Genomic DNA, 20,144 nt, shown 5'->3' with positions numbered 1-20,144 from the left:
CTTATTAAGGCTTCAAAAAATAAATATGTGGTTTGATATGTTGGATTATCCATTATGTAGATTTGGGATTTTGGAAGTAATACTAACTGGAATTAAACAGGTTGCTTAATTGGTGGACAGATTAAGCCACTGTGAGAAAGTGAGGTGCCATGTGTTATAGGTGCTAATTTAGTTTCCTGCTTTTGCATCTTTCTAATTTTTCCTTATGCCGAGTCCTGCAACACTAACTCTGTTATCGAAGTAACGTTTACAATTACCTTGGGCAGTTCTATACTAAATTGCAGGAAAAGATACATGCAAAGGAGATGGAGAATAATTTGCAAGCCAGGTATGAGGTGGTATTCAATCGATGGTGGTCAACCGAAACCTGTGTGTGAATTATGTTCTTATTATGAATGTTGTCTGTTCTTTTACAGGAAACTCTAGAAGCTGAGATTAGAATGTTCAGGAAGAAACTGACATTTAAAGAACTCCAATGCCAATCTTCTATCAGGAGCCTCCACCTCCTAAAGCGGACCTGAAGAAGGTATATCTTTTTTCCTTCAAAATCACAAATAGCATGATGTATATTATTTTGTTCATGTGCAATTTCCAGTTCTCTGGTGAATCTGATTCCACGCTTTAGTTTGGAAAACTCTTATTTTTGTCATATATAGAAAAGTGGTGGGGCGTGCAAGTACAGTATTGATGGACTTCTAAATGGTGGTTAGTTTAGTTTATAAATTTGTAATGCATGTGCTCTCTAACCTTGAGCATGTCTTCATCATGATCACAGAAGGCCATGATCTTGTTGGACACATGCTGGTTGCATGTTTTCTTATATTACAGTTGTCTGTGTAGGATGCCTTGGTAGATGTTCCCCTTATATTTCTTATTTTAGTAGGATGTGCAACTTTTAACAATTGCTTACTTGGTATACTGGTCCTAAGTTATTTTCCCATTCTTCAATATTGTACGGGTAATTTTCCTTCAGGTTCGACAGGAAGAGAGTGCATCTTTTATCACTTATACTTCTAAGTTCATGCACCTTTTTCATTCTTTGCAAATTGAACATGTTAATCAAGCCAATCCTTCAAGTTATCAATCACTTAATCATACTCTCACAATCCGACCCCATTCAGTCTGTTGGTCGGAATGGTGGTCGTATCTGAGTTATTTTTGACAGTTACAGCTACCATGCTCCATTTGATTGGAAAGGAGGCACCGCAGGCGTATTTTGATGCTGCCAACAACTGTTTTACCAAAAATTGCACTGTGTATTACAGTTCTTACTTTGTTAGTATACCGAAAGCTTATAAAAAATCGATGTCAAGTATCTTGACTAATATGTAGTCTAAACACGCATTCCTACTACGATTAATTAAGTTGGCACTGCATTGTGATAATCTTGCTTCACTGTACTTGGCTGTTATAGTGTTATTTGACAGCATCTGCTTTATTTTGGCCTTGACGACTTTAGTGCAATTGATGCAGATACCAGCAACAAGAGCCAATCTCCCAAGCTCGGACGTAAGAAGAGCTTACTTCCTGCAGTTTCTGAAGCAAACCGTAATATCAATGGTCAGTCTAGCAGGTTTAGTCTGGATGAGAAAGTACCTCAGAACACTGCTAGAGGGCCTTCTCCTGCGTATCCAAAGAAGCCACAACGGAAGTCTCTTCCTAGACTCCCGAACTTTTGTTGCGGAGAATTGTTGGTACTGCTTGAGCAATGCTTAGTTTGTACTGTGTTTCTTTGGCAGTCAGGTGAGCAATCCTTAATTTTGATGAATTTATTTTTTTCGTTTTGAAGCTGAAATTGGCGTCTGGGAGGGAATACTGCGTCAAGATGATCTTGGAGGCCGTCCAGGGAGAGCATTTGTTAGGTCATTATTTGAGGATGTAATATTACCTATTCAAAAATTTAATTTGAAAACTAAATATCATAAGCAAACAATTATTTTAAAGTATTCGAAATTTAATTTAGAATGTGCAGAAAATTGTCTTCAGTAAAGCCCAAAACCAGTACACACAAAAATAACAAACATGTTAACAAGAGAACTAACTATGCAGCAAAGTTGTTATTTCTTTATATGCAGCAAAGTTTTGCCATCACTACCACCACGACCCATCAGCAACATCTGCATCACCTTAACCTTCACTCTCGTCTTTAGAATCATCAAAGATTCCGTCATCAATAACATCATCACCAACACCAACACTAGTAAACATCATCTAATTATTTCATCTTTTTGGTAAAATAAAACATCATCTAATTCATCCCACCATTTATAATATACTTCTTCCTCTGTTATCTGCACTCCTTGTAGTTCTGGGGAACTCTTCCACTCAAAGCGGTTAATCTTCAACTTAGGGCATTCGTATATATTTACAGTTTTCAAGGATGGGAATTTGACAATGCAATTTCCAGAGAAGAAATCTTGCAGACTTGGTAGACATAAAAGGTTCAAACGTTGCAACTGGCAAAAAGAAATCTCACCATCATTTCCTGCATCATCTCCATCTGATGTCGTTGCCCCTATTTCTGTCATTCTTTCACAACTCCCAACGATCATTTCTCTTAGCCGCTTTAAAGTTTTGGCTATCGTATATGTTGCTAAATATTTCAAGCTGTGACAACCAACTACATTCAAAGTTGTTAAATTCTTGAAGGGAATAGCAGATGACCCTAGATCCTTCAATGCAGAACAATCCATCACTCGTAGAACTTCCAAGTTTGGAAAAACTGGGCCTGCTTCTGGGACACTAACTCTAGTTTCTTGGCATTTAATTGTAATTTTCGAATATTAATTACCTTGTGTGGGATGCATTCATACCGAAACTAGTGTGGGATACATTTGTACCTATACTTGTATAGACATCAAAGTACTCTCTCACATCTGACACATCTGACGTCTTGTTGGCAATGTGGCTTTTGGTGGCGTTGAAGGTGTAGGATGACATTTTATGACAATATGTGGGTTCATGGTTTTGGACTGTAAAAATTTGTTAGAGATTATGTTGATGAATAAAGATATAAGAAATAGGTTGGCAATGGTGAGCTTGTTAAGTAACGTGATGACAAGAAGAATCCATTGTAAGGAATTTGATGTGTTAGTGTTGGTTCTTTGGTTCCAAATGCTTTCTTCACCCTTTGGTTTGTGATTCACGTCTAATCTACTTTGCACAAAAGTTACTATTTTTGGTTGATTGGTGGTGTGTTTTCATGGTTAGAGGATAGAGGCAGAGAGTAGTATAAATCTAGTAAAACACAATGACACACCGAATTTAAGTGGTTCACTGATTTGGCTACGTCCACTAAAGTTGCATTGGATTTGACTATGTACGAGAGATTTACAAAATACAATGAAGATGGTCTAGAGCCTTTACATAAGGTAAAAGAAATGGAAGGTGGATGGTCTGAGAAGGAGAGATCTTTCTTCTAGCTGTTGTGTTGTTGCTGGTGTGGTGTTGTTCCTCTCATACTTTTCTTTCCTCCTTTAGCCTTTATGAAGAAAGAAATGGAATCCTCAATTAAGCCTTTGATGACACATTTCAATTCTTTTGCAGCACTTAGACATCAAGCATTGAAAGCATCAGTAACTAATCATGATTATAATCATTACCATGCATGTGGACAACTATCCACAAGCCACGTCCAACTCTAAGGGATGTAGAATCCCACCTTTCCAATTTTGGGGAGTGAATCATCACCATCATTTCCTGCATCATCTCCATCTGATGTGGTCGACCCTATTTCTATCATTCTTTCACAATCCCCAACCCTCATTTTTCTTAGCCGCTTTATAAAAACATTAAATTTAACAGGTAAAATTGAATATGACAAATTCAACAGTAAAAAAAAAAAAAGAAAAAAAAAGTAGTCCAAAATTAAATCAACAGCTAATGCAATGCTTTGTTTCAAGAGAATAGTCAGTCTAGTGATTTTTCATTATATATCGGAATCTAACTTTTTTAAGTTAAAATGTTCATAAAAATAAATTAGGATAATCTACATAATTTTTACTTTTTAAAAGGTTGCTTAATGGACATAATTGAGCTTAAATTAATTTCTTAATAATCTTTGGTTAAAAATTTAACTCAGAACGGTTGGAACAGAAAAATTGTTTTTGGGTTAAAACTTAATTTTTTGTCCCTTTATTTGGAGATGGTCTTAGCATAGGTATAATATGAGACTTTTTTTTCTTTCTTTTTTTAAGATAGCTAAATCTTGCTTTGGTGTAAGATATATGAGATATGGATCCTGCTTTCAATAAGTTCATTCACTAAGAATTTAAGAACAATTTAAACAGAACAAAAAACTCAATTATATGCCTAGACCTAAAACTTTGGTCAACTTCTCAGGGTTCTAAATGGATATTCAAAAGATTTTTTGTGATAGAATAGGAACGATCGGTTCCAATGTAGCCAAAGAAACTCGATTTTTTGTGACATTTTAGGATGCCATCTATGTATGGGAATGATTCAAGCTGCTATAATTGCTCATTATGTTTCATATTTTTGTGTATATGTCTGCTTTTTAAAGTCTTTCTTGCAGTTTACTCATATGTGCACTCTGGCATGCTTAGGGCTGGAAAAAAATCCCAAAAATCCCAAACCAAACCGAAAAAATCCCGATCCCAAACCAAAATTCCCGAAATTTTTGGTATGTCATCCCGAACCAAACCGAAATTTTCGGTACGGGATTCGGTATTGCATCTCCATTTTTTCGGTATTCCCATACCGAACCGAAATAAATATTATATATATATATATATATTATTTTTTAATTATAAGAGAATTATTTCAACCGTTCATTGTTTTAGATTTAATCTGTGCCGTTCATTTGTTTTTAGGTCAGATCCCCCATTTCAATTTTCACTTCCGTTCCATCAAGAGCTTGAAGCGCAGCCACTGTGCCACCAGCCTTCCTTCACCAGAATCACCACCCAGCTTGGCTTATAACTATTATTTTTGCTTTTGAGTTTGTTACTTTATTTATTTTAAAACCTTGGCTTGTAACTATTATTTTTGCTTTTGGGTTTGGTACCTAATTTATTTTTATTGCATGCATGATGCATGTGTAGTGGGCAGATTGAAACTTTGTTATTATTGAAACTTTGTGCACAAATGGGCAGTGGGTAGATTGAAACTTAATTTATGAAACTATGTCAAATTTGTGCAGTGAGTAGTGGGCAAATTAGTAGAAATAACAAATTGGCAGTTTGGGCCCAAAAGCATAATATGTCAAATTTTAGCCCAAAAGCATAATATGTCAAATTTTAGTCCAAAAGCCCAAAAGCATTTCGAGATTCCCGATTTGTCCCGAAATCCCGAAATAATTTCGGGATTCCCGAAAATTGGGATTCCCGAAAATTTGGTTTGAGATTGGTATTGAATTTGGGATTCCCGAAATTTTCGGTTTGAAAATCGGGACAAGGGTTTCGGTATGGGATCCCATACCGAACCACCCCTAGGCATGCTAAGTTTTAGTTGAACCCACTGAAATCATGAAAGAACCAAATTTAGTTGGGTTTGGGAGAACAGATAAATATACATGGACATAATGTTTTATGGATTTTGATCAAATATTTAACTTTTTCACTAAAGGGGCAATGATGAGTTAGTGGGAGGGGTGCAATGATGAGTGGGAGGGGTGCAATGATGAGTCGGATTCGATGGGTGACAGAAACTAGAGGATCTGAATCATGAGTTACTGAGAAGGAAAGACCTTGAAGAATTAATCAAACAGTTTAGTGTCACATTTGGTTGTCGGAAGACATCGGTTATGTCTTTCCACAGTGAGTTTTAAGTCTAAGATTGAGAGTTTGAGAGCCAAAAATCCAGTTTCAGTATCCAAATTTATTGGATGTTGAAGATTATCAAGTGGCCTTATTAGCAGTATTTATGTAGGCTGTAATGCTGTTTTCTTTTCTATTCAGAACGATTCTTTCTAACTCGTGATTATGTATCAATGTGGATTTCTGGTATGACCTTTTTTAATTCTTGTGATGTTTTGAGGGGTTTTTTTTTTCATTAACGATGTTTTGTGGGGATGTTTACGACAGGCATGGCAAAAAATATTGGGTCTTGAATAACTTTTATTCATTTAAGCACAAAGAAATGTTCTATTTCGCTTGATAAATTTCAATAGAAGTACTCTTATTAGGTTGTAAATATGTGGATACTCCTATGGTAGAAAAACATCACTTGGGTATTTACCCAAATTAGGTTCCTGTTGATAGAGGTAGATATCAAAGACTTGTGGGGAGGTTAATTTATTTATCTCATCGTCCTGATATTGCATATGTTGTGAGTGTTGTAAGTTAGTTTATGCACTTGTCTAGTGAAGATCACATAGCTAAGGTGATGCAAATTTTAACATATTTGAAGCCTGCACCCAGTAAAGAAATACTTTATGGAAAAACGTTTGCGAAATTATGGCATATCTGAAGTCTGCATCCAGTCTAGGCTACAATTCAAGCCCTTAAGGTTCACATGACAATGGAATAACATTTGCGAAATTATTTCTTAAGGTTCAAGTTGTGATGATCGCTAAAGTTAACATGATTGTGAAATTGTTTTAAAATAGTTTTAAATTGATTAAAACATTCTTTCACATGGGGGGCGAGTCAGGTGACAAATATTTGGTAGGGTCAACCAATACATATGAGTTTTATCTCTATTAGAAAGACAGTACACATGCGTGATAAGTAATTTGAAAACAAACATGTTTGGCTTAGCCAAGAAAAAAAGAAAACCTTAATTGTGGAAAAGCCTTCCAAGATGGGTGGACGCCTCCCAACATGCAATCCACTGTTGAATTTTGTGGCTTAATTTTATTCGGGCCTTCTATTTTGTCTGCCCATATTGTTTTGGTCCTTTAGCTACTCATGTGAAGGCCCATGTGATGGCTAGGGTTTAATTAGGCTAGGGTCGTAAGACAAGGTATGTCAAATCTCGTGGAACATCTCAAAGAGCGTCCCATGTTGTTCATAGAGGATCTCACTCCTGATTACTATTTGTTGTTCTAAGCTTTCAACTCCTCGAACTTAGCTTGAAGAGCAACTTTCTTTCTTTCCTTCAGTCACTGCCTCACGCTAGACACGAGAGGGGTGTCGTTCTGGGTGTTGTGGCTTCCTTGGCTCCCCATGTTGGAGAGGGATACATGATCAAAGAAGAGTGTCCAAACAATGGATACTAGCTTGACAAAGCTGATGAGAGTATGAATAAGTGTCGTTTCCCACAAACGACGCCAAATCTTGATGCACAAAATTGGAGATACTTTGGAACAAAGTAAAGTGTCAAGTTTATGACATTTGCACGATTACTCCGGTCATCTAAGTTGGGCTACGTCCGCGAAGGTAGATGATTTTTCAATAATAATATAGAGTTTACATGACACAATGGTCTAAGCATAATCATCATTAGCAAGCTCTAATGTGATCTTCTTTTATAGTTGAGAAGTCTCCGGCTTTCATGCACAGTCGATGTGGGGCTCTAGGAGCTTTATTCCGACATTAACACGTGTCATACTGTGATTAGCCTCTTGATTGGAGGTAAATTCTTGTACTTCAGCATGGGTGTCTCAACATGAACCCCTCAATTAAAAAAGTGAATAAAAATTATGGGAGAAAATTGTGTTTTGTAAAACCCAAAACCAATTACCTTTACAAATAAAAATAACAAACATGTTACCAAGGAGAAAATTTCAGTATGACCGGTACACGGGATGATACACCACGTGTCATTATACAAATGGTGGGATATGTGTGCTAAAAAGTTAATAACTTAAAAAATAAAATTTCTCACCACTTCTATTTAAACATGTGGTATACCACTTGTATTCCCGTCCCTATGAAAAATTTCTCGTTAAGAAGAAAACTATTGCTTTCATATATGCTAAGTGTAGCATTGTCATCACCACCACGACGACCACCACCCCCCATCATCAATATCTGCATCACCATCACTATCGCCATTAGAATCTTCATAGCTTCCATCATCAGAAATATCATCACCATCTACCGTAAACATCATCATTAGATTCATTACCATCACCAAGACCACCATCTGCATCACCTTCATTGTCGTCGTCGTCGTCCTTGCGACACCAATAATAATCTCGTACTACCTCCTCTGTTATCTGCACTCCTAGTTCTGGGGAACTCTTCCACTCAAGGCAGTTAATCTTCAACTCAGGGCATTTGTATATATGTACGGTTTTCAAGGATCGGAATTTGACAATGCAATTTCCAAAGAAGAAATCTTGCAGACGTGGTAGAGAGTAAAGTTTCAAACTTTGCAACTGGCTAAAACAAATCTCACCATCATTTTCTGCATCATCTGCATCTGATGTCGTTGCCCCTATTCCTCTCATTCTTTTACAATGCCCAACCGTCATTTCTCTTAGCCGCTTTAAAGTTTTGGCTATAGTGTAAGTTGTCAAATATTTCAATCTATGACAACCAACTACTTCCAAAGTTGTTAAATTCTTGAAGGGAATAGCAGATAACACCGGATCCTTCAATGCAGCACAAGCAACCACATGTAGAACTTTCAAGTTTGGAAAAACTGGGTCTGCCCCTGGGAAATTCTCGTTGTGTAGATGCCTCAACTTCCGCATTTCCTTAAGCTTCAAAACACTTAAATGTGGGAAGGTCACATCTGGATGTACACTATTCTCAAATAAAGAAACTTTCTGGTCGGAGTACTCAAACACCAACGATTTTAGTTTCCTAAACAACTGTGATGAGGATGGACCACACCATATCTCCATGTCTCTGCCTAAGTTCATGTTTTCCAAGTTGGGGAATGATACATCCTGCAATATTGCCAACGCATGAATGATAAACGACAAAAATAACGACAGAAGGAGATTTTTTCTATGAACTAGCTTGAAAAGCTAACTTTCGTTTAAGAAAATTATGTAATGTATTTTTACCTTGTCAATTAAGAACAGAGAGTGTTTAATTGGAGTGTAAAGACCTCCAAACTCATGCTTCTGGAAACTTGAAATTTCAGAGGCAAAAATGTCCAATTTACCACATTCCTTCACATCCACTTGTTCGAGTAGCGGCCATTCGGAAGCATGCATTCCTGGATAGAAGCTCTTAAGTTGGGCTAGACAGATAAATTCAATATTTGTTGATTTTGGAAACACAAACTTCGGCATCATTTCTAGTCCCTCTTCCTTGGAAATTATTTCCTCCACTCCAGAACAGAACTTCACTTTTAGCTCTCGTAGTTGCTGAAGACCTCTAGCCACTGAGCATGGAAAAATATATTTCAAACTCTTACAGTCATCTATAAATACCGAATCTAGATTTTCACAACCAGACATTTTCAACTGAGTCGTAGAGGTGTAAGGTGTTTCTTCGATCTCAAAAACCACCTCTAAACAACTGCACGAACTTATCAATAAACTTCCTAAAGCATTCAATCTTCCTGCAATGCTAGGTGTAAAGATGCTTATTAGACTATGGCATTCGATAACTTCAACATCTCTAAGTTTGTAGAAAGAGTCTGGAGCAAGTTGGTTGTGCCATACTGTAGTCAAAGTAGATAGCCTAAAGATGGACAATATCTCCAACTTTGGAAACCCTACCTGTATTCGAATTATACAAAATTGTTAAATTCTATTTTTTTTCTTTTTTTTTTCTTTGTCGAAGTGAATATATTAGACATAAGAATAATGATCAATAAAAGAGAAACAATAGTATAATAATTTTACCTTGTCGTCAAAAAGAAAGTATAGTTCTTCAGTCTCAAGTTTAGGTTCAAAGACAAATCCCTTCAGTTCTGTACAATTCTTCAATTTCAAACTCTCCAAAGATGGAAACTGGACATTACAACTTACTGAGCAGAATCTAGAGAGTTTTGGAAGATCTCTTAGCTTCATATGTTGTAGCTTACAAAACATGCCATCCGTTTTTTCTTCACCATATCCTTTTGTTGAAACTATCTCTTCCATTGATTCACATCCGGTTATCTCTAGTTTTTTAAGTTGTACAAGATTCCTAGCCATGGGAGACGATAACACAAAAGTTAAACCAGTACATTGATCCACCACCAAGCTTGTTAAGTTCGGCAACACAACCTGCAGTATTTGTACATTCCATTTTTAAGAGAAGAGAACTCACATTAATTGTTATTATCTAGTCAAATAGTATCTTTAGATGAAAAAATTATACCAATAGATATTTCTCAATACGCACTGGATAAAACTGAACCACTTCAAATGATCAAATATATGTAAATTTAGCCAGACAAAATCTAGAAGTTCTATGGTGCTTGTTTCATGTTTCTTTGTAAATTATATCGCTCAAATAAATAAATAAATAAATAAGAAGTACTAATGGCATAAATGGGAAAGAATGACACCAAAGGCATACCTCCTCAGTAATGATATGTGTAAATTGGGCATTGTTTTTCACATGGAGATGCTTGAGTTGTTGAAAATCTTCACTACCTGAGTGGTACACAACATTATCAGCTCCCTCCGACCCATCCAAGTACAAATCTTCACATGATCTCTTCAACAACATTTCTAGACCATGGTCCAATTCACAGCCAGTTGGGAGGTGGAGCTTCAATGTATTGAGGGTTTCATCCACATCGTCCCATTTTGGCGCAGTGCCGATTAGTATTTGGTATCTTTTTAACTTGTCTGTGAACAAGTCCGTCGGAATACTGCTAGCATCTGGAACATGTATGCTTAATGCAGCTAAACGAGGCAAGTCCTTCAGTTCCAAAATGCTAGCATTACTTCTTTCTCCGGTGACTCCTTCTGGCACCCATCCGGTGAAGCTGTTTTTCATTCTCAAGTCTTCTAGACTTTTCAAACTTGATATAACATTAGGTGAAATCACTTTGAGTTCAGAGCACCAGCTTAAATCGAGTAGTCGAAGACGAGTCAATTTCCCTATTTCTTTCGGCAACTCTTTAAGCTTGGAATATATAAAGCTGAGAATTTCTAGTTGCGATAGCTGTCCGACTAGAGTTATGTCTCCCAACACGCATTGATCCAAACACAATGTACGAAGATTTTCTAGGAGCAAAAGAGATGGAGGTAACGACCAAATATGCACATTGGTAAAATCCATAACTTTAAGCTTTCTCATCTCCTCAAAAAAGTTACCTGGGATTTCAAGCAAGTCACCATCATATTGCAAATGAAAAAACTCCAGTTGTTGGCATTTCAAAACTTCAGGAAGCCTAGGCTTGTTTTTGCAAGGCAAAGAGATCATTGTGCAATTTTCCAAAAAATCCTTATTGTTTGGCCATTCCTTCAACTCATCTCCATATGTTCTTAATAAGGCACGTTGGCCTTTGGATGCAATCGAGATGGCAACATCGCGTACCATATCATGCATTGTGAATGATGTATTATCCTCGGATTCGAGTAACAGACAAGAATCCTTAAGCTCTTCAATCCACGAGTGCAATGCATATTGTGCGTGCTCCACTGAGTCAATGCTATTAAACAAACCCAAACCAATTGTATATTTCAACAAGTTTGTCAAAGTAGCATAGGCTCCCCCAAGACGTACCAAAATTCCACATATCAAGAATAGGGGCTTAAGCTTTTGATCATCCAATTGATTGTAACTCCACTCTAAAGCCGAGTATGCTTCTTGTTCGCTTGAGTGTTCGTTGTCAAACACTTTTAGGCATCTCAAGCCATCCCTCCATACTGGTAAAGTACTTCTATTTCTTATAGAGCTTGCGACTGTGACAACCAAAACTGGCAAACCTCCGCATTTTTTGGCTACTTCAGTTGCCATAGTTTGTATGTTGGGATTTTTAACAACACCACCTGCCTTCGTCTCAAATAAACGCCAAGCTTCTTCCTCATTTAAAACTTGAAGCGCAAAGTCTTTTTGCAACCGCTTCTCTGAGGATAGCAATTTTCGAGTTCTGGATGTCAACAGTATTCTACAAGTCGGCAGACAAGGAAGTCCTACACTCTGCAAGTCAATGCTTTCCCAAATGTTGTCTAAAATTACAAGAACTTTCTTGGCTTTTATCCTGTTACACAGACGAAGTGCTCTGTCTGACATAGTTTCGCTTTCATAAACTTCCATACCTAACTTTCTGGCAATTTCTTTTTGAATTCCTTCAAGGTCCGGATTTTGCACACTTCTTACCATAACCGCATCAGCAAATAACTTTTCTTTTACAGCTTGCCTAAGGACTTCTTCAACCAGTGTGGTCTTCCCCACGCCTCCAATACCATACACCAAAATCAGGTCGGTATTAGGAATTCTCAGTTCATCCATGATTTCCTTTACAATTGAAGTCCGCGAATCAAATACCTCATACTGTTTGTGAGAAACCATGGATACCTCTTGTGGGCGGACATTGTACGAAATGATAGCGAAATCTCTTCTTGCGTAGAGCTCAACAACCGCCTGCTCCAACTTTGTTGATCTCCTGCCTAGCTTGTAACGGAGCACCGGATTTGGACAAACCCCACGGAGACAGCTCATCTTTGCTTGCGTATCAGGCTTGCATAATTCGTTCGCCTTCTCGGTGATCTCAACCACGCTTTTCCGCCAGTTCAGGACGTCAGTGTGGATTTTTTCACCTTTTTCTTCGGCTCCAACAACCTCGCGCTCTAGCCGCTCTCTAGCGGCACTCAATTCGTTCACTTGAGTCTGTAGACTCTCGAGGTTTCTTTTGCAGTGAAGTAGGTAACCCACTTGGCGTATAGCTGGTTCAACTGCATACTCGGCAACTTTTTCGACAATTTGATTAACAATCTCCATGCCTGCTGATGAATACAAAATAAATTAGAAAAAAAGGAGCTCAAGAAATACTTTGCTTTTCTAATTGACTTAGGAGTAATCTTTCAACAACTTATAAATAAACACAGTACATTTCAAAGCGTATTATGAAAAACGGAAAATTCTATTCCACTTCTTGAAAAAGATTACTTTTTGAAGAAAACATTGTCTAAGATTAGAAACTAACTCTAGTTTTTTGGCATTTAATTGTAATTTTCGAATATTAATTACGTTTTAATAAAGTGGGGCCCAGTAACACAATTGGTTTTTATCTCTATTAAAGAAATGATACAAGTTAAGGTAAAATTATGTGGTAAGAGTAGCGTTTTTGTTTTCAAAAAGTTCAAAGCAATGGTTGAACTACAACATGGACTAAAAATAAAAAAGCTTAGAAGTGGTAGAGGTGGCGAATATACCTCAATTGAGTTCAAGGAGTTATGTGAGGATATAGGACTACAGAAACAACTAACTGTTGCTTACTCATCATAGAGGAAAAATTAGACGGCGATGCCACATTCATTTTGGAGTGAGGCAGTTAAAACAATAGTCTATCTTCTCAACAGATATCCAATAAAGACACTTGATAAAATGAATCCTTTTGAAGCATTTAGTGGTAGGAAACTTGGTGTGAAGCATCCAAGGGTGTTCTATTTGTTATGCACAGATGCCAACACAATTGAGACACAAACTTGAAGACAACACCACGAAATGCATCTATGTGGGATATAGAAGTTAAGAGAAAGGGTATAGATTTTTCAACCTTGAAACTTACAAGGTGATTATTTTGAGGGATGTCATAATTAATAAAGACGCTGTTAGGAATTGGGATAAAAAGATTGAAGATATCATCTTAGTACCACTTAGACTTGATGAAGTGGAATGTGAAACACAAATTGAGAGTGAAATTGTGTCTGAAATTTAGTCTCCCCAACGTTTAAGTTCAACACTAGAGGACCTAGAAGTGCAAGACTCTCCCTTAGGATCAACTTCATTAAGAATGAGGAGGTTGAGTGAGATTTATGCAACCTGCAACTATCGTATAGTGGAACCTGAAAGCTTTGAAGAAGTTGAGAATGACCAATCTTGGCAGAAGGCAATGAACGATGGAATTGTATGATTGAGAAAAACTCAACTTGGGAACTTGTGAATAGACCAAGGAACAAACTAGTGATAGGTGTGAAAGGCATCTATAAGACCAAATTGAATCTAGATGGCTTTGTACAAAAGAACAATGTAAGACTAGTTGCTAAGGGTTATTTCCAACAACTTGGAATGAATTTCAATGAAACCTTTGCTCTAATGGCAAGGTTGGACACTATTAGGACTTTAATTGCTTTGGCCACACATAAATTCAGCTTTTTCAATAGCATATTGGAATAAGGTTTTGTGGTTCCAAATAAAGATGAGAAGGTGTTCAAATTAAGGTAGGCACTGTATGGACTGAAGTAAGCACCAAGGTCTTGGTATAGTGAAATTGACTACTACTTCAGCAAGAGAGGTTTTAGAAAAAGTTCAAGTGAGGCAACAATTTATACAAAGACGGGAAAAGGCTCAGAAAAGCTAATTGTGTTTATCTATATCGATGATGCGGTGTTCACTGGAAGCAATGAAGCTATGGTTTCTGAACTCATAGAGGATATGATGAAGCATTACGAAATGACTAATTTGGGATTTCTTCATTACTTTCTGGGAATTGGAGTGATTCCAGAATCCAGTAGTATTTTCATACATTAGCAAAAATATGCACAGACCTTACTTGAGAAATTTGGAAGGAAATGATGCAAGTCAGTTACTACCCCATTGATTACAAATGAAAAAGTGTAAAAATGATAGAACTGAAGTTACCGATGAGAATTTGTACAAGAAAATTGTTGGCAGTCTACTCTATTTGACAACAACAAAAGTTGATATCATGTTTGTAGCAAACCTACTATCAAGATTTATGCATAGTATAACAAAGATTCACATGGAAATTGCAAAAAGGGTCCTCAGATACATCTCATGAACCTTGGATTTTGGACTCAAGTATACAAAGTGAAAATGCAAATCTAACTGGCTTTTGTAATAGTGACTGGGGTGGAAGTGAGGATGATATAAGAACTACCTCAGGTTATGTCTTTACATTTGGATATGGGATATTTTCTTGGGCTTCAGTCAAGCAACAAAGTTTTGCACTGTCCATCACAGAAGCTGAGTATGCGAGTGCTGCTAAAGCAACATTTCGAGCTATATGGCTAAGATTTGTTCTGAACGATTTTCGGGAAATGCAATTGGATGCCACACCGTTCATGTGTGACAACAACTATGCAATAACCAAGACTAAAAATCATGTGTTCCATCAGAAGACTAAACACATTAAAAGAAAATTTCATTTCATCCTAGGGGCATTGCTGGAAAACACAATTGAGTTGTTGTACTGCAAGTTTGAAGATTAGACTACAGATATTTTCAGCAAAACTCTGCCTAAAAACATATTTGTTTATCTGAGAGGACTACTTGGAGTCAAAGCATAATCCATTTAGAAGGGAATGTTGGAGCTAAATGAGATTTGGTTTTGATCCTACAACTTGGAACACAAGAAATTTGTTTGTGTTTGTTTGCTTGAATTCCATTAGGCTAGTGTTATGTAGCTGCTAGTGTTACTTTGTTGTTAGTGAACTAGGTGTGGACTTGGTTTCATTAGACGAGTGTATGCACCAAATTAGTTTTTTTAGATTGAAGGGTTCAGAGTAATTGTCTTTGTTTGGTAGTGAAGGAGAAGAGATAAAATTGTATGAAGGATGTTGAGCTGCTATTATTAGCTCAAGCATTTCATCTCTAAAATTCTCTGATTTGTTCTTCATTCTTTTTCAAGATTTCTTCACTTATGTACACTAAACTATTGCAGATTTAACATAAACACGATGCATAATCAATACACTGACTGAAAAGTACAAGCTTGCATGGCACCATATTTGGAAGCAAACCAAATGCCATAAATGAGATCCAAGATTCCAACTCAAATCAAATACGGTTATAATTAAATAACGTACCCTTAGCTCTATTGGTTATGGATGAAGTGAGTTGATCTTCAATATTTACGTTCCTTGGAGCACCAATGCAAATCGGTTGTTCTGTAAATTAAGAATAAGCTAATGAAGTAAGAAGGAGGAGTAATAATTCTTTCTTTCTTGCAAAGTTCTTTTGGATAGAATTGCAATTTGCTAACCAAAAGCAAAAACAACTAAGAAATCTAAAAGCACTAAGTTTTATATTCTTCTTCTAATTTAACAACTTGTGTACTCTAAAACTAGGTTATCAAATGGGCCCTAAACTGCATGTAAAATTGTGTACTTCACTAAGGTCAATTAAAAAAAGATGCAGGTCACCAATTAGGATGGCCTATAAAGTTATGCCTGCGAGTTGCCGGGAGATTAAAAATTGTAAGAGATATCGTGTTTCGAAGATGCAAAGAGTTTGCCAAATTAGGCAAAAATATTTTGCTTCAACGCTAAAAGCTTTTGTCCAATATTTGTTGATTGTTAAGGAAGCATCCTAGGAAAGGAAATAAAAATATTGAAACACATGAAGCAAATTTATATGACAATAGAATTATACTACAAAGAAAAAAAATGATAGAGTAGGGTTACCTAGTTTTATTTATTTATTTTATTGTTGTGTGGATTGGAGTCGGGTTTTGTACCAATTGGAGAGGACGTTTTTTCAGCAATTCAGCAGGACTTCACCACCACCAACATTCTTAGCTAGATAGTGAACGTTGTATGAGGCATCATTATTATCTACAAACATGGAATTTGAAAAGATATAACTGTTAATTCAAGCTTGAACCAACTTTTGCCTATTTACTATGAAAAAAAAAAACAAATCATAATTTCAACTCACTCTCTCATCAGAATGTACAAGATAATCTGAATTAAAAAATTGAACCCAAAAAAAAATTAAAATTTTGATATTTATAAATCTAAAAATCGCACTCTCAAATTTAAACAAAACAAACTCCATAGATGTGTGTTTTTTACGTTATAATCTCAAGTAAAATAGACTTACATACAGTTGTTGTAAAACAACACTTTATACCAAAATTTACTCACATTCTTAGTTGTAAGTTATTGATTTGGTGAAAGTTGATGACTCATTTAATGTATTGATACATTCGTAGTTTTTTAATCAATTTTTACATAAATGAATAATATGGGTTCTATATTTACACTCATTCTTTCTAAATTTCTATTCTCAGATTTTTATTTATTTTAATTCATAAGAAAACAATTTTTTTTAAAAGAAACAAAAAAAAAAGGCAGAGAATGCAGTAATTAACATATTCACTAGGCTAGGAAAACTAAAGTCAAATAAGTTACTCAATGTTGATATAGCTGGTGAGTCTGCTTGATTGTGGCGATAAGAGGTTGAAATGCTTCTGTGAATCTTTTCGGTTCTCAAAAAGAATGAATAACTATGACTTGCCACCAGTTGTCCTTTAAAAAAAAAAAAATTATCCATAAGTTCCAAAAAAATTGAAACTTGTAATAATGCCAAAAAGCATATCTGATGAAAGGAATGATAAATGATAATTTTTTTTTTTAGAAATATCTTCAATTTTTATACTATTATATACTTCAGTCCCAAACGGCACATGAAGTTACAAAAAGAAGGAAAAGGATCTCCTCCTGATTTATTATGTGGAGATCTTAAGAATTTTTACATTTCAACTGTTTATCGTGTATCGTGCGGTCATAAATTATTTAATTTTTATCATTTTAAATTAAACACAAATAGTATTTGACGAAAATTAATCACCTATTACATAATAAACGGCTGGGATGTGAAGATCTATACGAATCACCTAATGGATCCGAAGGGATCCTTTTCCCAAAAAAGAATCGAAAGAAGGAGAAAATGTGAAATTCCCAGATTAGTGTTACACTACAACACTAGCAATCACCTTGTGTATGTTTAAAAAAATAGTTTAAATAAAGTTTTGTTGGAAAATAGCATTAGCATGCCAGCTGTCAGCGACTTGAGCACTATGGAGAGAATAATTTGCTTCAGTGTTCTTGAATTTGCAAACATTTGGAGCACATAATTGTTGTTGTGTGTCACTACCAATGGAGTTGAGAATAGCTGGCACCAAAAAGAGCAAATAATTTGATATTAAGCATGCAGACAATATATTTCACACTTATCAAAACAATTATTTCTATTAAATACAAATTAAAGCAGATTAAATATCTATCTTATTTACTAAAACTAATGCATGGTGGAACAACACAATGATATACTTAACATATAAATTCTTTTACTTTTCCCACACTTTTTTAATTTTAGACTGTTAGATTAGATGATTTTTATTAGTATCATTTTCTATAAAAACATGGTGAAAACACATTTTTCTAAACTTAATCATCAAGTGAGTTGAGAATGATAAAATTATAAGGAATTTTAACGAAAAACTCGCGGTACTGTTCACTTTAACGAAAAACCACATTTTTACACTAAAAAGTCAATCATGATACTATTCATTTTACTTTTTATTTTGTCCTTATCATTAAAACTCAAAGTTTTCAAGTTCTTTTCATTAATTTTCCTAAAATAAAAATTAGATTGGTAAATTTGTATAGAAAAGATGAAATACCTCAGGACAAATAGATTGGTAACTATTATAGTAAAATATTAATTAATTGAAATCGAATTTGATGAAATTTTTTTCAATGGATTTTGCTTTGTTCTACACATTAGATTATCTTGATTAGAGGACGATCAAATATGTAATTTAGGGGTATTCAATTAAATTTTTAAGTGATTATATGAAATTGAACATGTATTCAATTATGATTTTAAGATGGATTATTAAAATTCTTTGAAATTCAGTAGTATTCAATTAAGATTTAAAAAAAAATTATATCATTCTAAGTGTATTCAATCAGAAATTAAGAAATTAATTTTAGAGAATTTGAAAAAGTTGAGGAATTTGAGAGAATTTGAGAGAATTTTAAGTATACACAAATCTCACATCTTCTTATGAAATTTTGAGAGAATTGAATTAAAATTTATATAAAATCTCTACAAATCAATTAACTCTATAAAAATACTTGAATTTATAAAATTCATTAAAATCTTTCAAATTCTCAATTGAATATACCCTTCTAACACTAGACAATTCATCGTAAAAACATAGAACCATTAACCCTTACTAAAAATATGAACTATTATCTTTATTATTATGTATATAATCATATCACAAACAATCCCGTGATATGTCATAAATTCATAATATCATGAGGGCATAGACACATACAATTATCAAGAAGAACACAAAACCATTAACACACTTCTCCACCGCCTTGACCCCTTCGCTTTTGGGTGAGTTTGGGTGGTGTTTGGAGGTGATACGGTGGTAGTTCTCGGTTTTGCCGAGAGGGAGAAGGAGAGTTGCAGAGGGGGACAGATGGTATGAGAGAGAATGACCGTATTGGGAGATGGGGGAGTCTGAGTTTAATAAGAGAGTAAATGACGCCTGGGAGAGAGGGAGAGAGGAATTGGTGGGAGTGCAATGATGAGTCAGATGGATTGGACGGGTGATAGAAACGGAATTGGATTCTCTTTATGTACACAAGCTCAGGAGCTTGCTCATCGTTGGATTTTGATTTAAGAATTATAATTATTATAATTTTTAAAGAAATTCTCTGTTTATAATCGGTGAATCAAAATTCAACAAATCATCAACAAGCTTCTGAATTTGTGCTCAGGAGAGAATCCAATTCTGAGCCCAGAAGAGAATCCAATTCCGATAAAAACCAGAGGAAAATTCCAGAGGTCCAACTGGAGGGCACAACAACGAAAAAAAAGGAAAAAGATGACAGACTCGTGGAATGAGAGGGCATAAAATGTCTTTTCAAGTATTTATATTATTATGATTAACATAATTATAATAATTATCTTCCGAATAATTGGAATTATTTTAACATTTTATTATTCAAAGAAGGTGTTCGAATGCAAAGCCACCTAACTAGGCCTAAGACCATGCATGCCTACATGCTGTTATTCATTATTTTGTTATTATCTTTTGGATAAGGAATCGAAATGGGTGGTCAGCAGGTGGAGCAAAATCAGTGGAATGCAAAGTCAGATAGATTGGATGGGTGATAGAAATCAGAGGAAACTTCCAGAGATCCAGCTGGAGGGCAGCCTCGGCACAACAACTAAGAAAAAGAAAAAAGATGATGGACGCGTGTAAACTGTAGAGAAGGTATGGAAACGCGCATGACTGACCAAGAGGGAAGGAAACTCGCCAAAAGTTGGGGAGATTTTATCAGCTTACGAGATAGTACATCACGTGTTATTATATAAATAGTGAGATATATATTTAAAAAAATTAATAAT

The 20,144-nt window shown here is 35.5% G+C and overlaps 1 protein-coding gene and 1 long non-coding RNA gene across 29 annotated transcripts in view; one reads left to right on the top strand and one right to left on the bottom strand.

The window, feature by feature from the left end:
- The window catches only part of LOC137717524 (uncharacterized), a 36,894-nt gene that overhangs the window by 3,687 nt on the left and 13,063 nt on the right, over window positions 1-20,144 (top strand). For 5 of the 23 annotated variants that reach the window (XR_011065801.1, XR_011065804.1, XR_011065803.1 and 2 more), the window contains 5 exons: window positions 101-160; window positions 267-328; window positions 417-526; window positions 1,474-1,694; window positions 1,790-1,989. The exons of the other annotated variants lie outside the window; for them this stretch is intronic. This is a non-coding gene — a long non-coding RNA (uncharacterized lncRNA). Of the gene's footprint in view, window positions 1-100; window positions 161-266; window positions 329-416; window positions 527-1,473; window positions 1,695-1,789; window positions 1,990-20,144 lie in introns of those variants that run through there. 23 annotated transcript variants of the gene reach the window in all.
- LOC137717344 (probable disease resistance protein At4g27220) lies at window positions 7,583-19,616 on the bottom strand. Of its 6 annotated transcripts, none has more exons than XM_068456671.1 (9): window positions 19,060-19,616; window positions 17,707-17,885; window positions 17,123-17,239; window positions 16,394-16,543; window positions 15,797-15,877; window positions 10,371-12,751; window positions 9,710-10,075; window positions 8,921-9,583; window positions 7,583-8,800 (listed from the first exon to the last, which is right to left on the bottom strand). In XM_068456671.1, the coding sequence occupies exons 6-9, from the start codon at window positions 12,744-12,746 to the stop codon at window positions 7,994-7,996; spliced, it is 4,212 nt and encodes a 1,403-aa protein (XP_068312772.1). In that variant the 5' UTR covers window positions 12,747-12,751; window positions 15,797-15,877; window positions 16,394-16,543; window positions 17,123-17,239; window positions 17,707-17,885; window positions 19,060-19,616; the 3' UTR covers window positions 7,583-7,993. The 6 variants fall into 6 exon arrangements, with proteins under 6 accessions (XP_068312772.1, XP_068312771.1, XP_068312776.1 ...); XM_068456670.1 differs by having other exon boundaries at window positions 10,371-12,748; XM_068456675.1 differs by having other exon boundaries at window positions 16,447-16,543.

Source organism: Pyrus communis, chromosome 15 (genome assembly GCF_963583255.1).
Source record: "Pyrus communis chromosome 15, drPyrComm1.1, whole genome shotgun sequence".
Classification (NCBI taxonomy): domain Eukaryota; kingdom Viridiplantae; phylum Streptophyta; class Magnoliopsida; order Rosales; family Rosaceae; genus Pyrus; species Pyrus communis.
The sequence above is the reverse complement of the archived record's forward strand: the minus strand, read 5'-3'. Positions and strand labels throughout refer to the sequence as shown.